This window comes from Cinclus cinclus, chromosome 26 (genome assembly GCF_963662255.1).
Source record: "Cinclus cinclus chromosome 26, bCinCin1.1, whole genome shotgun sequence".
In the NCBI taxonomy this organism is placed as follows: Eukaryota; Metazoa; Chordata; class Aves; order Passeriformes; family Cinclidae; genus Cinclus; species Cinclus cinclus.
In genome coordinates this window covers 6,634,617-6,653,607 of record NC_085071.1, presented here as the reverse complement: position 1 = coordinate 6,653,607, position 18,991 = coordinate 6,634,617, and the positions used below count along the sequence as shown (strand labels likewise).

General features: G+C 63.9%; 3 protein-coding genes across 3 annotated transcripts; 2 read left to right on the top strand and 1 right to left on the bottom strand.

The window, feature by feature from the left end:
- Nucleotides 1–1,650: 1,650 nt before the first annotated feature.
- TRIM63 (tripartite motif containing 63) lies at nucleotides 1,651–4,934 on the top strand. Its single transcript, XM_062509101.1, has 9 exons — nucleotides 1,651–1,809; nucleotides 1,921–2,087; nucleotides 3,294–3,462; nucleotides 3,722–3,817; nucleotides 3,978–4,211; nucleotides 4,332–4,354; nucleotides 4,509–4,633; nucleotides 4,735–4,812; nucleotides 4,924–4,934. Exons 1-9 carry the CDS (start codon nucleotides 1,651–1,653, stop codon nucleotides 4,932–4,934), a joined length of 1,062 nt encoding a protein of 353 aa, XP_062365085.1.
- Nucleotides 4,935–5,517: 583 nt separating this feature from the next.
- SLC30A2 (solute carrier family 30 member 2) lies at nucleotides 5,518–8,580 on the top strand. Its single transcript, XM_062509100.1, has 9 exons — nucleotides 5,518–5,563; nucleotides 5,985–6,231; nucleotides 6,396–6,595; nucleotides 6,883–7,029; nucleotides 7,283–7,436; nucleotides 7,528–7,684; nucleotides 7,857–7,962; nucleotides 8,057–8,191; nucleotides 8,435–8,580. Exons 1-9 carry the CDS (start codon nucleotides 5,518–5,520, stop codon nucleotides 8,578–8,580), a joined length of 1,338 nt encoding a protein of 445 aa, XP_062365084.1.
- A 614-nt stretch (nucleotides 8,581–9,194) lies between these two features.
- EXTL1 (exostosin like glycosyltransferase 1) lies at nucleotides 9,195–15,525 on the bottom strand. The gene is made up of 10 exons (XM_062508898.1): nucleotides 14,591–15,525; nucleotides 11,688–11,781; nucleotides 11,499–11,606; nucleotides 11,017–11,136; nucleotides 10,801–10,933; nucleotides 10,591–10,709; nucleotides 10,220–10,315; nucleotides 10,038–10,124; nucleotides 9,722–9,882; nucleotides 9,195–9,624 (listed from the first exon to the last, which is right to left on the bottom strand). The coding sequence occupies exons 1-10, from the start codon at nucleotides 15,523–15,525 to the stop codon at nucleotides 9,195–9,197; spliced, it is 2,283 nt and encodes a 760-aa protein (XP_062364882.1).
- Nucleotides 15,526–18,991: the final 3,466 nt, after the last annotated feature.

Here is an 18,991-nt window from a genome sequence, read left to right as displayed (position 1 = left end):
TGTCGCTCCTCTCTGTTCCCTGTTTTGTGCCATGGGCCCCGTCCCTCCCCAGGCTGCAGGGCTGGAAGTGCTCCCCATGCCCAGGAGCTGGGGGTGCAGGGCTCCTTTCACAGGCCCTGCTCTGTCCTCAACCATTGCAAAGCCATCACAGGGACTTAGGGGTTTTGGGAGAAGCCAGGGTCACCTACTGCTCAGAGCCCTGCAAAGACCAAGCAGAAGGAGATTGATCCTGTAGTGCACTCTCCAGGGTTAATTGGGAAGGATCCCGGGGGTGATTAATGTCCTGGGTCCTGCCTAAGCTGTCCCAAGCCAATTAGGAGCCAGCGAGCCCCTTGTGGGTTTGGAAAGCTGCTTAGGGCATTACCACCCCTCCGTTCCTGTGAATCCCCTTAATCGAGTCCAGAAGCAATTAGTTAATCAATGCCACCCAGGGCAGCGCCAGGTCGTGTGTGGGTCCGGCAGCGCCCGGGGCCCTGTGGTCCCCTTCTGAGTGCCCAGCCAGCCCTGTTCTCCTGCCAGCGCCTGGCTGGCAGAGCCCCAAGTGCCAGAACGGGAACAATTTTGCAAGATGTGCCTGGCGGGTTCGGGCACAGTCACTGACTCCACACGTGAGCCAGGGCGGAAGGAGCCCCGAAACAGCTGTGGGGCTGCCCTGGGTGGGGAGAGGAGGGGGCCGGTGCACCCCGACACCGCCTGTACGTCCAGGTGTCCGTGTGTCACACATCCATGTACCTGTGCACCCACTTATCCACGTACCCCTGCATGCCTGCACACCCACACCTGTGCACCCAGGTACCCCCTGTACCCCTGCACCCCCTCCAGCAGCCGCCGCCCTGCCCTACCCTGTCCCCCCATCCTGACCCGTCTGTGCCAAGGGTAGGGTTACCCTCTGCTGGCACAGCTGCCCGTGCTGACAGTTCTCCCTGTGGCCAGCGCTGGCCCCTGGCCAGCCAGCTGGGCATCGTGTCTGGGGCTTGTTTTCAGCCAGGGCTGTGCTCACCCTCTGCCCCTCCAGCCGTTTCTGGGTCAGCTTTTGAACCCCAGCAGCGGAGCCAGCTGGGTCATGGCTGTGACTGGGGTGACAGAGGAGCCCCCAGCCCCTGCCCCTGCCTGGGGAGGGGACACCCCGCTGCCATGGGGGCTGTGTCTCCCCAGAACTACCTCTGCCCTCCAAGCACGCAGGCTTGTTGTGTTTGCACTCCAGAAGTTGTCGTGTTTTGGGTGGGGAAAGGGAAAAACTTTACAAGCCACCCCCTGCTGCAGCTGGCCCAGCTCTCCCTGATTTCTGGAACCACCGCAATATCCTGATGACCACGGGGATGGTGTTTTCCCCTCTGATGCCCCCACTCTGATATTTTGGGGCCCGTGCTGGTCTCAGGACGTGCAGCCCCTTGGCCGCGTGGTCCTGTTTACCCCACAGCTCCAGTTTGGGCATGAGCACGGCACGGGCGGGCAGCGCCTCCTGGACAGCCTGTGCCCATCTTGTTTACCGGCCCCTGCCGATGTCTCAGCGCCGTGTGACAGGTGCTGTCCCCGGACACCCGACACCGCGTCGGGAGCGCGATCCGCGTGATGGGCAGCGATTTATAAATAGCGGGGGCGAGGGGAGAAAGCAGCGGAGAGCGCTGAGAGGAGAGCACTGACGAGCCCATGGATTTCCAAGCCGGTATCCTGCAGGATGGCAGCCCCATGGAGAGCCTGGAGAAGCAGCTCATCTGCCCCATCTGCCTGGAGATGTTCAGCAAGCCCGTGGTGATCCTGCCCTGCCAGCACAACCTGTGCCGCAAGTGCGCCAACGACGTCTTCCAGGTGAGGCGAGTTCTTCTCCGTCCCCACGCCAGACTGGGGGGAACTGGGATGTTGTGGAGATACTGATGGACCCTCCCCCCCCCCCCCCCGATGTTCATCTTCCCCTCCCAGGCAGCCAACCCGTACTGGCAGAGCCGGGGCAGTTTGATTTCGGGGGGCCGGTTCCGGTGCCCCTCGTGCCGCCACGAGGTGCTGCTGGACCGCCACGGTGTCTACGGGCTGCAGAGGAACCTGCTCGTGGAGAACATCATCGACATCTACAAGCAGGAGTGCTCCAGGTGAGCACGGGCGGCCGTGGATGGGGGGGACACGGGGATATGGGGACATGGGGATGCGAGGACAGCCCTTCCCATGCTCCAACACCGGCATCGAGACCCCGAGGGATTGCACCTGGGGGTTTTTCTGCTCAGTGATTGTCGGGTTTTGCCCTTTTCTGACCCAGAGATGGGGCAACTGAGAGGCGTTTTTTAAAAAAATATTTTTTTAAGGAATGGTGGGAAAACCCATTTCCCACAAGTGATCCCCAGTTCAAATCTTTTTCCTCACTCCAATCTTCCTCCCTCGACAAAAATCTTCCTCCCACGACTCAAAAATTCCTCCCCGGACCCAAAACTTTCACCCCCAGCCCAACTCTCCCCTCTGTCCAGAGCAGTTTGTGCCTCTGGCGTGCCCAGGGTGATGGCAGCTCTCTGGGGGGGTGGTAACAGTTGGGCACGTCCTGCTGCCCCCCCAGTGCTCTTGCTGGAACTTTCGGTGGGAGATAAGAGGTGTGGGGGACGAATCCAGGCTCTGCTCGTGACAACAGCCACTGAGGCTGATAAGGGGCAGAGGGACAGTTTGGGGGGGCCCCAATGGGTACAAGCATGAAGCTGGGGGGGGGGGGGGTGGGTGGGACAGAAGCATCACAGGCTCTTGAGGCAGAGCTGTGGGCCCGGCCAAGTTTCCTGGACCGCTGTAAATATTGTGTGAGAGCCATGGGGACGGGGACGATGGCACGTGGCAGGTGGCCGGGGGGGCTGGGGGGCCCGGGCCTGTCCCTGTTTCACAGCCTTGGCTTGTACCCGTGTCCCTCCTTGCTGTGGATGGGATGATTGAGCTGCAGCCCCTGTCTGGGACCCCCCCGGGGTTTTCTGGGTGTCCCCACCCCGGTCACACGATGGGTGACAATAAATCCAGGCAGCACAAGGCTAAAATTAGGCACTGGTGCAGCACCTCTGGATCGCAGCCCACCCCCTGTCCCCAGTGCCACCCACTGCCATGCCCAGTGCCACGATGGCTTAAACTGGGACGTACTGGGGTTTACAGAGGCACAGAGGTTGGTGGCTCCCAAAGGAGCAGCTCTGGATTATTGCCAGGATCCAGCCTCTTTCCTGGGAACCTGATTTTGGGGTGACAGTGGGGGCGTCACCACGGTGGAGGTGTCCCTGCAGCGGGGACATCACCCTGATGTGGGGATGTCACCGTGGCCGCGCCACCCTCTCCAGCAGGCCTCTGAAAAAGGGCGAGCACCCCATGTGCAAGGAGCACGAGGACGAGAGGATCAACATCTACTGCGTCACCTGCGAGGTCCCCACCTGCTCCATGTGCAAAGTGTTCGGGGCCCACAAGGACTGCGAGGTGGCCCCTCTGCAAACTGTCTTCCAGGGACAGAAGGTGCCGTGGGGGGGACCCGGGGGAGCTGTGGGGGACACTGTGCTGAGCTGGGACAGTGACAAATAACACCGGGACTGGCTCACGGGCTATTAATAGCCCCCGGGTGACTTCGCCCAGGAGACAGACTATATTTAGAGGAGCCGTGGCTGCTGAGGGATGTGGGGGAGCAGAGCTGGGGACAGCAATGCCCAGTGTTGGGATGGGAGAAGTTTCTGTCTCCCCAGGATTTCAAACTTCTTCTCTCTCTGTGCCTCACCAGACTGAGCTGAACAACTGCATCTCCATGCTCGTGGCGGGGAATGATCGGATCCAGACCATCATCTCCCAGCTGGAGGACTCCTGCCAGAGCACCGAGGTGAGGAAAGGGGGAAAAGGAGCCCCCCAAAAACCCGGGCGTGAAACCTGAGCCGGGCATGGCCGGGAGTGGAATGGAGCCCATGGAGCAGGGAAGCCTTGGGATGCAGCAGGTGCTGGAGGGATGCAGAGGTGACATCCCTTGTCCCTTGTCCCCGCAGGAGAACAGCGAGGCGGCCAAGCGGGAGCTCTGTGCTCGCTTTGATGCCCTGGCGGCGCTGCTGGAGGAGAAGAAGGCGGAGCTGCTGCAGCGCATCTCCCAGGAGCAGGCGGACAAGACCTCCTTCATCCAGAGCCTCATCTGCCAGTACAAGGAGCAGCTGGAGAGGTCGAGCCGGCTGGTGGAGACAGCGATCCAGGCAGCCGAGGAGACCGGGGGAGCTGCCTTCCTCATGGTGAGACCCCCAAACCTGCCCCCTCCTGCTGTTGGGGATGACCTGGTGGCTGCTGTGGCTTCGCTCACCTCCTTCTCCTCCCTCTTCTCTTCTTCCTCCTTCCCTTCTCTCTCTCCACAGAATGCCAAGCAGCTCATAAAAACGTAAGTGCTTAGACTGAGGAAATCTCCACGATCCAAGCCCCACGGGAAGGGTTTGGGGGATGTGGGGGATGTCCTGACTCCCCGCCCTGGTGCCCCATGGTCCCCAGCTCAGCCAGGGGACAGGGACACACACATCCATGCTCTCCCTGCCCAGGATCGTGGAGGCCTCTAAGGGTGGTCGCCTGGACAAGATCGAGCAGGGCTATGAGAGCATGGACGCCTTCTCTGTGAGCCTGGACCACCTCACCGAGGCCATCCACGCCTTGGACTTCGACCCCGGTAATTCAGCCCCCAACACCCCTTTACCAACCCCCAGCCAGCTGGTGACACCCACTGCTTTTCCTGGTGGCTCCTGGTGACCTCTGGCCCCTTGTTTGCAGCAGATGAAGATGAGGAATACTTTGATGGGGAGGAAGAAGAGGTAGAAGAGAACTCAGCGCCCGAGAGGACAGTGATGGGTAAGGGGCAGAACACGGCTGAACCCAACTCCCCAGGACCCTCCAGCACCCATGGGGGAGCTTTAGGGGGGTTTGGGTTATCCTTGAGCACCCAATTTTCTCCCTCAACAGCCTCCCTGTAGCCACAGCAACATTGCCGGCGCCGGAGAAACGCCCCCGGGCACGGGATGTCCGGCGACGGATTTGGGATGGGGGGGACACAGGGCAGGGACCGGCAGCCTGGAGAGCCGGTGCCTGCTCCAGCACAGGACACTTTTCTATACGGGTGCAAATAGGACAATTCCGCACGTTTTATAATTCCCTTGTTTTGTATATAATTGTCACGGATTTGAAATTTGTGTATTTTATAAAGAAAACTGGTGCTTCGAGTGGTTATTTTTTTCCTCGCCTCTCTCTCTCTCTCTCTCGGCTCGCCAGCCCCGCGGTGAGCACCGGGGATGGGTTTGCCAGGCTGGTGCCATCACCCGGGTCCCTGCCAGCACCCGGCGTGGCAGAGGGACACCTCCGGTGCAGCTCTTCATTTCCAGCCTCATTAGCACCTCTGGCAGTGCTGGCAGCCGCTCCTGGCCGCCTGCCCGGGATGTAACAGGTCGGCACCCGGCAGGATTTATCTCCTGGGGATGGGATGCCCGGTCCAGAGTTTACCCTGGGCTGGAGATGTGGGAAGAGGTTCTGAGGATGCTCCAGGCTGGGCCAGCCCCCGACATGGGGATGGTCTTGGCATCGAGTTTGCTGCTGACTGAGCTCAAAAGTACGCATTGGATGAAAAAAATATGCCATAAATGCAAATATTCATCCTAAATGCAAAAGTACCCCATAAATGCTTTTTACCTGCAAAAATATAAGTCCTGTTCGGTGGGGGTCCAGGGGAAATTGAGGCAGCCCTCAGAGCTGAGCCATAAGTGCAATTAGCCCCATGGTAATTAATGCTGCTCACCCAGGCCGGGGGGCAAAGGAGGAGGGGTGTCCAGGCTTATCCATCACATGGCTGGTTCTAAACCGGGGGGTTCAGAGGTCTCCCCAAAGCGGGGAAGGGGGGTCCCCGTGTGCCTTCGGAAGGGACCTGGGGATGTTCCATCCCTCTGTGCCTCGGGGGCTGCATCCAGCCCGGGTGTGCAGGTTTTGGGGATGCTCGGGGAGGGTCTCAGAGCAATCCCCCCCTTCCCCAGCAGTCCCCCGGGTGGCGGCCGAGGGGGCCCAGCCTGGGGCAGGCTCCGCGGGCTCTTTGCAGCCGGCTTGGCCGTCCCTCCTCCAGCTGGGATTTGCACACGAATCCCGGCTCTTCACACGGGCCGAGGCCACCGGCTGCCACCAGAGCCGGCCACACGCCGGGGTCACCCGCTCCGACCCGGAGGAGGAGGAGGAGGAGGAGGATGGCCCCCAGCGACGAGAAACGGCACCTCCTGAGCGAGGGCACAGGCGGGTACGGGGGTGCCCGGGGGGGATGGGGATGTGGAGTCCCCTCTTTGCTCTGCGGCTCCCGAGTGGGGTCTGGCCGGGGAACGGGCTGGAGGGGAGGGTTCAGGGTCCCACCTGCCCCCCCAAATCCCCCTCCCAGCCCCAACCAGCACTTTGCCCGGCAGGTCCTATGTGGGGGCTGCGCTAAAGGACGGGCACAAGGCGGAGCAGGGACAGGCGCCCGCCCTGGAGTTGGGCACACGGCGTGGCCAGCACTGCCACACTCGGGGGGCCGATGGCCACCCCGGCCAGCAGCAGCGGGCACGCAGGAAGCTCTACCTGGCCGCTGGCATCTGCCTCTTCTTCATGGTGGGGGAAGCCGTGGGTGAGTGCTGGGCGCAGGGTGGTCCCCGTGTGGTCACCCCGAGTGCCTGCCCAGAGCCCCTTTTGTCCTGATTCCCTGCTGGGGGTGCGGCCAGAAATCCCTGCTGGCTTTCTGTGGGTCAAAACACCCAGTGGGACCTCACTGTGGAGCGGGGTGAGCTGATCTGTGCCCAGCTTGGGGGAGGACAGCTGCCATGTCCCCCCGATGTCACCCCGATGTCCCCCCGATGTCACCCCGATGTCCCCCCGATGTCACCCCGATGTCCCCCCGATGTCCTGTGTCCACAGGCGGGTACCTGGCACACAGCCTGGCCATCCTGACAGACGCTGCACACCTCCTGACAGACTTTGCCAGCATCATGATCAGCCTCTTTGCGCTCTGGGTGTCTTCACGCCCCCCCACCAAAACCATGAATTTCGGATGGCACCGGGCAGGTAACGGGCTGGCACCACCCTGGGGATGCCATCAGAGCACCCCGGGCTGCCCTCCCCGTGTGGACCAGGGGCTTTGGGGTGCCCTGGGGAGCCCTGGCCAAGTCCTGGCACCATGAACAAGGCAGCCCTGTGCAAGGAGCATCCCTGGGGATGAGTGCTGGGTGCCCCCAGTGTGCCCCAACACTGCCGGGGAGCCGGGCATGGTGCTGGGGGTGGCACGCAGCAATGTGGGGAGGGGGCGGTCTCTCCGCAGAAATCCTGGGTGCCTTGCTCTCTGTGCTCTCCATCTGGGTGGTGACGGGGGTCCTGGTCTACCTGGGGGCCCAGCGCCTGCTCTCAGGTGACTACGACATCGAGGGCGGGGTCATGCTCATCACCTCCGCCTGCGCCGTGGCCGTCAACATCGTGTACGTACGGGCCACACGGCCCCTGCCCTGCCGGGCTGTCCCCTCCCGGAGCCTGGTGGGTCCTGGGGTGTCACCTGTGCCCTGCCCGCAGGATGGGGGTGGCTCTGCACCAGACGGGTCACGGGCACAGCCACGGGGCAGCCGGCGAGCAGCCCAATGCCAGCGTCCGTGCCGCCTTCGTCCACGTCGTGGGGGACCTGCTGCAGAGCGTCGGGGTCCTCATCGCCTCCTACATCATCTTCTTCAAGGTCTGCGTAGTACAGGGGACAAATGGGGTGCTGGGGGCAAACGGGGTGCTGGGGACACGGGGACAGCGGCTCCAGACAGCCGTGGACAGGCACAGGGTGAACAGAGTCCCCATGGGGATTTGGGGTGAGGTGATGGTGCCAGAGAGGCCTCACCCTGTCCCACCCTCTCCAGCCCGAGTACAAGTACGTGGATCCCATCTGCACCTTCCTCTTCTCCGCGCTGGTGCTGGGGACAACGCTGACCATCCTCCGTGACGTCCTCCTCGTCCTCATGGAGGGTAGGGACACCCCGGGAGGGGGGCGCTGGGCAGTGGGGTGACCCACGAGTGCCCAGTCCCCGTCCCTGCAGCTCCCGTGGCTCTGCCCCCGCAGGGACCCCCAAAGGGATGGATTTCAACGCGGTGCGGGAGACGCTGCTGGCGGTGAGGGGCGTGGAGGCAGTGCACAGCCTGCACATCTGGGCACTGACAGCGGCACAGCCACTGCTCTCGGTGCACATCGCCATCAGTGAGTGTCACACCGGGGGGAGGGACGGGGACACATCGCCATCAGTGAGTGTCACACCGGGGGGAGGGACGGGGACACATCGCCATCAGTGAGTGTCACACCGGGGGGAGGGACGGGGACACATCGCCATCAGTGAGTGTCACACCGGGGGAAGGGACAGGGCGTCACAAAGCTGGGAGGGGAGGGCGGTGGTTTCCCCGCACTCCGACATTCCCCGAATTTCCCTGAATTTTCTCCTGGCAGACACGGCTGCCAGCGCGCAGGAGGTGCTGGAGGAGGCCAGCTCCCGGCTGCAGGGCGCCTTCCACTTCCACACCACCACCATCCAGGTGGAGAGCTACTCCGAGGAGATGCGGGACTGCCGGGAATGCCAACCCCCCCGCGACTGACGCCTGCCCGCGCATCCCGGGGGACTTTTCATATGTGGAAAATAAAGCAGAGCGCACGGGGATGTGTGGGGGATGTTGGGTCTGGGTGTTATCTCTGGTATCTGTAGGAGCCAAGGGCAGACATAGCGCTGTGGCAGACTGAGAGTGGCTGTTGGAGGCCAGCCACTTAATATTCCCTATTTCTATTCGGCTGGGAGGAAAGGAAGCTGAAACACCCCTTTTCCCTTCTCCGGGGAGCAATGGGGTGCTGGGCTGCCCAGGGACTGCAGGGGCCGAAGCTGGAGGGAGGCAGGGAGGTCACACACACCTCTTATCGCTCCTCTGTTTGCCCTCGGGAAGGTGAAGGACTCTCCCTCCCCGCAGGGCTGAGGGGGCCGCCCGGGTTATTCCCAAAGTGCAGAAGTGTTGGAGCACCCAAAAGCTGGTGGTCCCAGTGCTCCCAGTGCTTCCCCAAGATCCCACAGCCACCATCCAGATCCTGCTTCTCCACCCTCCTTTATTGCACTGGTAAAACCCAATAACGAGTAAAACCCCGTCAGCAGCGACCTCCTGCCCCCGGCGGGCTCCGGGCACCCGGAACGGGACTCCCGGAGCCTGCCCCGACCCCGGCAGCCTCACGGCTTCTCCAAGCTCGGATATTTCTTGCGCAGGACGGAGACCTGGTCCTTGAAGAGGACGGGGTCGAGGCGCAGCTGGGAGGACACCAGGGGCATGTAGCCAAACCAGTCGGCCAACTGGTTGAGGCAGTCCTGCCGCTGGGAGAAACGCCGGCTGCCGGCCGTGCCCTTCGCCTTGGCAGGAGCGGAGTGCGGGGCTGAGGGGCTCCGCTGCCCGGGCGGGGGGGTCCCCGCAGCCCCATCCCTGCACTCTGCCTGCTGGGCCACCCCCTCCTTGTGCTGCTTCCTCTGGGTCACCTTGATGGGTGGCAGCTTGGTGACAGCGGCCACCAGGACGTTCATCAGGATGTCCTCGCAGGCGGCCAGCCCGTCCACCAGCTCCCGCAGCCCCGCGGGCAGGTGCTCGGTGAAGAGGCTGTGGTAGTACCTGTGGGGGAGAGAACGGGGTGAGGGGCGGGATGTGGCCGAGCCCCCCGACCCCAGCAACCCCTCCCGGCCCCACCAGCCCCGCCCCGGCCGGGTACCTGTGGTAGAAGGCGGCGGCGGTGAGGACGATGGAGAGCTCGTTGGTCCATTTGGAGGTGTAGCCCCAGCGCCCCTGCTCGGGGTCCCAGAAGTGGCTCTGCGTGGGGAAGCCCACGATGCGCTCGGGGAAGCTGCGCCACACCAAGAAGGCAAAATCCACCTGGCACGGGATGGGCGCGGTGTCACCCACTGCAGTGACACCCGCCGCAGGGACCCGCGGGAGAGGATCGCCGCTGCCCCTGGAGGGACAGGGGACATGGGGACAGCCCTGTGGCGACCACTGAGCATCCGAGGGACCCGGGAGCACGGGCTCACCTCGCTGGTGGACAGGCTGGTGTCCTCGTCCAGGCTCAGCACTGCGTCCGTCTGGATGGCCTCGAAGGGGAAGAAGCGTTCGCTGAGCTGCGGAGAGAGGAAGGAGCGGTTGGTGCTGTGGGGTGGCTGCTCCGGCTCCCTGCCCGTGGCCCAGACCCCTCCCTGTGTCCTGCCCCTCTCACCTTCCTGCTGCCCTGGATGATGGTCAGAGGCACGGAGCTCTGGGGCCATTTCCCGCTCGGGGGTGGTGGCTTCTCGCAGCTCCACAGGACCACGATCTGCAAGGAGGAGGGGTTTGGTGGGGTCTCTGCTCCAGCCCAGACCATCCCAAAACCATCTCATGGAGGCTTGGAGCAGGATAAACTCCCAGGTGGTCCCGCTTCTACCCCAAAGGGCTTGGGACACAGCTCTGCTCATCCAAAGGTGACACCATCAGCCACCCCCTCCACCCCTAAACCCACCCAAGCCCTCTCCGACCCGCAGGACCCAGCCCCATCATCCCGCTGGATCCCTGGGAGCTGCAGCGGCTGACGCGGGACTCAGCTCCTCCCACCTGGGCGCAGTACTGGGATCCAGAGACGGCTTGGATGAGCCTGACCATGGGCTGCGACAGCGACCCTGCTTGCGAGACCACCCGGATGAAAGCCGTGAACTTCTCGGAGGGGTTGTAGCCTGAAAAAAAAAAATAAAAAGGGTCGAAAAGGAGAGGTGTTGTGACATGCCCCGAGTTTGCCGCGCTCAGCCGGGGCAGGCAGGATCCTACCGTACTGCAGGTAGTAGAAGGGAAAATCCCCCAGGTGGGTGGAGAAGTCAGGCAGGACCAGGAGCCCCCCGGGCAGCGCGTTCCAGAGGAGTCGGGAGCGGGAGCGGTGCGGAGACAGCCGGTCCTTGATGATCTGCCGGAGTCCCGAGTGATGCTCCCGGCACTCCGGCTGTGAGTCTGGCAGCTGGGGAGGGGGGTTTGGGGTGGGGGGCTCACCTCCAGCGTGGTGTGCACGATCTTGTCCACGGAGGAGAAGTAGGCATCCCACAGGAACTGGGTCTGCTGCTGGAAGGCCAGCACACGCTCCGGGTGGATGCAGCGCACGGCGGAGGGGATCTGTGCCAGGGGAGCAGTGGGGTCCTCACCTCAGCTTCCCCCCAGCTGGGATCTTTGCCTCTGTCCCCTCCAAACATCCCAGTCCCAAGAGACATCCCCTGCTCAAACATGTGGTGCCACCCTCCCCCCGTGGGGCTGCATCTCCTCTCCCTGGAGCAGGACGGGGCCCAGCATTCCCAAGAATTTGTGCTTGGGAAGGTGCTTCCCACCTTCCCCCCGAGATGAACAGTGCCCCAGGACTGCAGCTGGAACGGGACCCTCATTCCAGGCTGGGTCTGACCCTCCTGCATCTGCCCACAGGAGCACTGCCAGGCTCATCTGGGGGGCTGGTGCCGGTGTGGGGCAGGATCTGGACCCGGTACCTGCAGCAGGAGCCTCTCGCTGCCCATGACAGCAGCTCTGCCCCAGTCAATGACCTCGGCGAAGGGCAGCTCCCAGCCATCACTCAGCAGTACCGGGATGCAGGCGGCCTGTGGAGGGACCCCGCAGGCTGAGACAGAGCCCCTGGAACCCGGTGAGGGGGTCCCTCATCCCCCTGCCCACCCCTGTACCTGCAGAGCCTCGAGGAAGCGGAAGGAGCCCAAGCGCCTGCCCCGGGGCACGATGCAGAAGGTGGAGTTGTGCAGCAGCTCCTGGTAGTCAAACCTGGTGTGGGACATGGGGTGGGGGTCAGGCATGGCCCCCCCCCCTCCTGTGAACATCCCTGGCACCTGGCAGGCGTGGAGCCAATCCAGGGCAGCACTAGGATCCGTTTGGACTGATTTTGGCTCCGAGCACCCCCAGTTTTGTGGGAGCAGAGATTTCCTGGGTGGTGAAGGGATGTACCTGGGCATCCCTTAAAGAAGGGGGGTCAGGATAGGACCCCAGTGCCCTTTGAAGGCACGACCCAGCTCCTCCCACCCTCCAGCAATGACAGCCCACGCAAGGCCACCACCCGAACCCCCGAGCCCGAAACTGCAGCGACTCCTTTGCCGTGCCTGGACTTGCTGGGCAGGACCAGCCCTGCCTGCCCTGGCAGCGTTCAGGGGGGGCAATGGGTGCCAGCAGCTCGGCTCCTCCACCCGTGGGGCTCTCAAAGCCCCTTCTGTGCCGTGGTGGGGAGAGGCTCGGCCGCTGCCGGGTCCCTGCGGCCGAGCCGGAAAATCCAATATTGACTTTAGGTCGGGACAGACCCCGTCTGTTCGTGCCCGCGGGGAGGGGCAGCCGGTCCTGGATGGGCTGGGGGGAGAGGACTCACATGGTCCAGCCGGGTGGGTGGGAGGCCAAAAAAAAGCCCTTGAAATGTGTTGGTCCCCAGCAGGAAGGGTGTCCCTGTGGTGCCAGGCTGGCAGCTGAGGCTGTGTCACCTCCGTGGGTGCTGGAGCACTCTGGTGCATCCCGGCACTCTGGGATGTGGGAAATAATCCCCAGTGCCAAGGCACAGAGTTTTACAAAAAAAATCCGCCTCTGGAGGAACCTCCCCAGTGCCTCCAAAGGATGCCAAAACCCTCGACCCGTTAACACTCGAACTCCTGCCAGGGCAACCGGAGGGGTGACAGCGGCTCAAACAGCACCCAGACCCCTCCCATGAAATCACAGCAGCGACAGCCACATCCCCGGGGCCAGACCCGGCTGTCACTTCTCCTCGGGGACCCCGGACCCTGCCATGACCCCCGGCAGCTCCGCGGGGCCATTGCCACTGCCAGGGCTGGGTGGGCAACGGGACACGTCCCGAGGGGCGGCTTCCCCTCGCCGGCAGCCGCTGCGGTGGGGAGGCTGGCGCCGGCCGGGCTGCGGGGCCGAAGTCTCCCGATGGAAACACTTCGCTCCTGACGCGCTGCGGTTTCCGGGCAATCGCCGTCAGGGCTTCCTTGTTTTGTCAGGAGCCGGGACCGGTGCCCGCCGAGCTCCCTTCGCCAGGCCCCTCCGTGGCTCCGGCCGGGCACGGTGCCACCGGTACCGGCGGCTCCGCAGAGCCTTTGCCAGCCCGCGCTGACTGCTCCGAAAGCGGGGCAGCGGGGCAGCTCCGCAGCGCTGCCACACAGCCGCCCTTTATCCCAGAACAGGGCGGGATTGTTTGGGGCAGCCCCTCGGGAGTGAGGAGGATGATGGAACCCCCGGCAGAGCCTTCCTCTGCTCCCCGAGCTGCCCGCACCGTGCGCACCGGGTGAACGGGGCAGCCGGGGTCTCGCTTTGTCCCCTCCCTGCTGGCCTGTCCCCTGTCCGAGTCTGGGACCGTCTCCCCGGGCAGGAGGGCATCAATCCCCGCGGGAGCTCGGGCACGGCCGGCTCTGATGGAGGTGCCGGTGTTTTTTTGCCCGGTGTGCCACAGGGACGAGCAGGGCGGCGGAGGCTCGGGGTCACCCACGAGCGCGCTGCCCTGTGCCACGTGTTCGCCGTGGATCCGCTGCCCAAACCGTCCTGGGAGAGGTGTAAATCTCCTTGTATTTGCAAACAGCATTAAGGGATTACCTGGGTGGTCGGATGGGAGGGAATTCTCATCCCGCTGCCCCTTGGCACATTGTGAGGCTGACCCCGGGCCCCCTGTCCTGCAAACCCCACTGTCCTGCGATGCCCCGTCCCAAAAATACTTTGCTGCAAGTGCTGACCCTGCTGGGCTGGTGGCACCCTCCAGACAGGGTCATGTGGTGCCTGACCCATCCCAAAGCCCCAGCTAATCCCAGTACCAGTACCCCAGTTCCACTTTTACCTCCCAGCACCTCCTAAGACGCTTTGAGGATGATGCCCAACGTGGCCTCTCCCCATCTGCTCTCCAGTCGAGCGGCTGGGGGATGTCCCCAGGCAGTGGGATGGGGACCTGCCCATTGTCTGTGGGATGGGGTCTGTGTTCACCAGCCCTGGACCGGGCAGCTGGCTGGTGATGGTTCCCAAGTAGCTGAAATGTGCCCCTGCAGAATGGAACCCCTCAAACTCACAGAACTCTGTACCCCAAATTTTTCTACCACACAATACTGCCACCATGTCCGTTTGTGATGGGGGACACAGAGGGACCCCCACCCACCACCACCAATTAAACTCAGGGCTGCCCACAATGGGATGCCCACAGACCTGGCAGTTTTGTGGGATTTTCAGTGAAGCCAGTGAGGAGGGGGGGGATGTTTCAGGCTCATCTCCAAGAGAAACGTTTATGTTGGGGGAGAACGGGAGGGGGGAGAAGAAAAGCGTCATTCATCAGCATTTGGAAAAAGGGAAATCGTATTAGAGGCAGTGGCAGCGATTGCAGATAAGAGCCGCTCTGCCAGATTACTCCAACTTTAATACAGAGCAGGAAAGCCCTGAGCAGTCAGCGCCTCGCTCCCCGCTGTGCAGTGAAACCCTCATCCATTTCAGGAGAACCAAAAACTTCTCTCTCTGCAGCTCCAGCCACCACAGACGGTCACGGAGAGAGGCAGGAACATCAGTGGGGTGTCCCAATGCCACAGACCCCCCCTTTCCCACCCCATCTCCGACTCACCTTTCATAGTCGACGTTATCCTTGTCACAGCGCGTGTCCTTGTGCTTCTCCCAGTCCTTGCCGTGCTTGCAGGTGGTGAGGGAGATGATGTCCTTCCCGTTGTGGATGTGGTGCAGCGCGTTCCGGGTGCCGGAGCCGATGCCGGTCAGGTAGCGCTTCCCCTTGAACACCAGCAGGTATTTTTTTCTGGGGGGCACCGAGTCCTGGTACAGCCACCCCCTGTCCCCGCCACGCTGCGGGTGGTCCTTGGAGAACAGAGGGATGGACACATCAAAGCCGGGCCGGAAGCTCTGGGTGTTGAAGCTGGCTTTGGCCAGCATGGCCTGGCCGGTGTCGAAGCCCAGGTCCCCGCTGTAGCTGGGCCAGGTGCCCGAGTAGAGGTTGAAGATGAGGTGGTTCCGGCCGCCATTCCAGAGTGGGAAGCCACGGATTTTCTCATTCACGTCCCGGACGTACTGGCCCGAGAGGTGATCTCGGTCCAGCGTGTCGATGCTGAGGATGAACAGACAGGCTTCCTCGGGGTTCGGGGTGTGGTAGCGGGAGCGCTCGATGGAGCTGAGGATTTTGCTGTAGGTGTCTGAGATGGGCTGGCCCCGCTCCTGGGGGTAGGTGAACACTTTGAAGCCGTGCCTCTCACACCTGGAGAAGTCGAAGCAGGTTTCCATCCGGCATCTGCTGCTCCTGTGGATGCTCAGCCACGCTGCCCGCCGCTCCCGGGGTGACAGCAGGGAAGGGTCCCCATCCCTCTGCAGCTCCTCGGGGTCCGCAAAGCTTTTGAGGAGGGAACGATCTGTCCAGAGGGGCCAGTTCCTCCGGACCTCTGCTTTCCTGGCAGAAAAGAAAGTGAAACGGCGCAGCTGATCCCCTCCCAAGAAGAAAAGCAGGAGCCAAGAGGCAAGGAAAGTCAGGAAAATGTATTTCTTCCTGGTCTGCATAGGTTCACACGCAGCCCCAGCTCCTCATCGGGCTCAGATGGGTGCCAGAGTCCGGTCAAGAGGCCGATGTTCCCAGCCCCAGGTGGGTGGTGGGACGGTTCCTGGCCCCCAGGTATTATCCTGTGCCCTTGCAGTCTGTGACAAGCCCCACTTTCTGCCCGCTCTGCCCAGGTCTGTGCTGGTTTTTCGGGACTGTCCCGGTGTCCGGCTGCAGAGCAGAGCCCGGTGCCTCGGTGTCCCGGCCGCTCACTTCTCCGGGCCCCCGAGCCGCGACAATGACATTTCCATCGCTTGACCCAGCTTCAAATCCCTGGAGAAAGGGAGAGGTCGCGTCGTCACCGTCCTGTCGCCGCCAACCGTGTCACCACAAGTGGCTCCACACATCCCTGCGGCGGGACCCCCCTCCCCAGATCCCTTGGGAATAAAACCCTGGGAATAAACCCTCCCGCAGCCACCGGAGCCCCCCTCTCTCCACTGCTCCTTCCCTGCCCTGTCCCCCCCGTTACCTTCGGGGAGTCGCGGCCCCGGGTGGGTGCCGGGCCGCCGTGTCCCGGAGCCCCGATCGCCGGCTGCCCGCGGCTCCGGGCTGCATCCCCGGCCGGGAAAGGCGGCGGAGCAGCCGCCGAGCCGCCCCCGCCGGGCTCCCGGTGCGCGGCCGGCCGGAGGAGCCGCTGCGGGAGGCTCCGCACAGCCCCGCTCCCGGGGCTGGGGGGCCGGGCGTGTGCGACCCCCTTGTCACCTTGTCCGTCTGTCCCTGCGCTGGGCTCTCTGCTCCCGTGTCCCTTCGGATGCCTGTCCGAGAGCTCAGCTGCACTCTCCTGTCCTCTGTCCCTCCCCGGGCTGTCCCCTGTCCGTCTGTCTGTCCCCTCCGGGGCTAACTGTCCCGCTGTCCCCTGTTCCCCTCAGAGCTGGCTGTCCCCTGTCCGTCTGTCCCCCTGGGACTGTCTGTCCCCTGTCCCCTCCCAGATCTGACTGTCCCTCGTCGATCCGTGTGTCTGTCCCCCCCAGGGCTGGCTGTCCCGTGTTCCCTCCCGGAGCTGGCTGTGTCCGGCAGTCCCCGCGGGGCTGGCTGTGTCCGTGTCCGTGTCCCTGTCCCTCTGTCCGGCCGGTCCCGGTGGTCCCGCGTCCCCCCCGCTCTCCACGTGCCCCCCCCACCCCCGTCCGCATCTGTTCCGTGCGTCCTGGCCCCGCCCCCTTCGCCGCTTCGCCCCGCCCCATCTCTCCCATTGGCTGCTCCCTCCCAGGAATGGGCGTGTCTAGAGGAGCCCCGCCCTGCCCCGCGCGCCCCATTGGCCGCGCCCACGTGGGACGGGGGGGGGGGGGGTGTCGGACCTGCGGCCGTGTCCCCCCTTGTCCCCCCCCGTGTCCCCCCCCGTGTCCCCCCGTGTCCCCCGTGATCCCCAAATCTCAACCCCCAGCCCCTCCGTGCCCCTGGGGACTCCCAAAGGGACGGGGGCAGCGATGGGGAGCAGGGACAGAAACACAGCTGGGGCCATCTCCTCCAGCGACACCCCCGGGTTCCAGCGACACCCCGGGCTCCAAGGACACCTCCGGGGTCGCAGGTGACCCCAGGCAGGGTTAGGAGGGAGGAGCCCTTCTGCATCCTGGCAAAGTCAATGCCAGCTCCCAACACGGCCATGTCCACAGCCCAGGGACTGTGGGGTTCACCCTCTTGGGGGGCAGAGATGGGGTCCCAGCCTGGCCTGGCCCCCCAAATCAGTGAGATCTCTTGGTGGGCTGACAGGAACAGGAGCCAAGCAGGAATGTGGGCCGAGTGAATCCCGTTAAGGACGGTCCCTGTGAGCACTGTGAGCCCAGAGCAGGGGACCCTGGTGACAGCCACAGACCCAGGACCCTCGGGGCTCACCAGCGAACCCCGCAGCCCTGCTGGGCTCAGTTTGAAGCAAGAGCAGGATGGCCCCGAGCAGCAGAGCTGTCACCAACCACATCCATCCAGGACCCTCTCCCAGGGTGGCTTTTCTGGGCTGATTTGGGGGTGTTGGGGGGAGGACCTGACCCCATTCCAGCGAGCCGGGCATGGGCTGGGCCTGGCAGCACGGACAGGTCGGAGCTCGTCTCTCCCACCCCGTCCCAGAATTTGCGGCCACGGCAGCCGCCCTCTCCCTGCCCCGCCGGCCGGGCAAGCCGGGACCCGAGCGCTGGATCCCGGCCACGGGTGTGACAGCCCGGCCAGCCCCAGCCTGAGGCTGCATCGATGGCTGAGAGCACGGGCTGGGGTCCCCTGTCCCTGTGACAGCCCCAGGGGACACAGACAGTGGCGACCCCGGGGCTCTATCCAGCACCCAGAGTGTGCCTCAGTTTCCCCAGTCGCCCATGGGATCTTGGAGTGGGGCTGTGTGCGTGGGAGCCTGGTAGAGACGGTTTTCACCCAATCTTTGGGTATTTATCTGCCAGCCTGGCTGGCTCGGCCCCGCAGGGAATTAATCCTTGGCCGCAGAGGGGATTACTGGGGACCTGGGGCCGCTTTAGCTCCAGAAAGCGGATTAAGCAGAGGACAGGGAACGTGGGGATGGGTGGTGAGAGCCCCAGAGCACCACCGGCCTCTGCGGGGGGACACGGGGACAGTCCCGGGGACAGGAGCCCGGCTGGGTGCAGACAGGGACAGGGCAGCCCTGGGGTTGGGGTGCTGCCCACGGGCACAGCCCCTACGGCGGGGCCAAGGATGCCATGGGGGCACTGGAGTTGTGCCCCGAACTGGGGGCACTGGGAGCTGTGCTTCTGCGATGGTGACACTGGGAGAGGTCATTTTGCACTGGGGCCACTGGGAGCTGTGGTTTTGAATTGGTGGAACTGGGAGCGGTGTTCTGTCCTGGTGTCTCTGGGAGCTGTGATTTCGGGCTGCTGACCCCGGGAGTGGTGTCCTGTACTGGTGGCTACTGGGAGCTGTAGTCCACGAGCACGGGAGGCGCTGGGAGCCGTAGGGCAGAGTACACTGGGCGTGCTGGGAGCTGTGACCCGGTGTCCTGGTGGGTACGGGCGGGGGCTGTTTGGGGAGGGGGATACTGGGGGGTACTGGGCGGTTGTTGCTGAGAGCTGGGAGGACACAGAGGGATGCTTGGAGCTGGGAGAGCCCTGGAAGTTTTTTTGGGGGGGGCACTGGGAGCTGCAGGGGGAATCGGGGTGGGGGCACTGGGAGCTTTTGGGGAGCACTGGGAGGTGAGGTGGAACTGGGAGGCACTGGGGGCTGCGGGGAGCAGTGGGAACTGTCAGGAGCACTGGCAGCTGGGGGGCACTGGGAACTGGGGGACAACTGGGAGCTGCGATGGTGACTGAGGGCGCTGGGGGGAGCGCTGGGAGCTGCAGGGAGACTGGCACTGGGAAGGGCTGGGATCTGTAGTCCAGCAACGCGTACTGGGAGGTGTAGTCCGGGCTCCCCAGCGCATACTGGGAAGTGTGGTCCCGGGCCGGGGCCATACTGGGAGGTGTGGTTCCGCCGCCCTGGGCG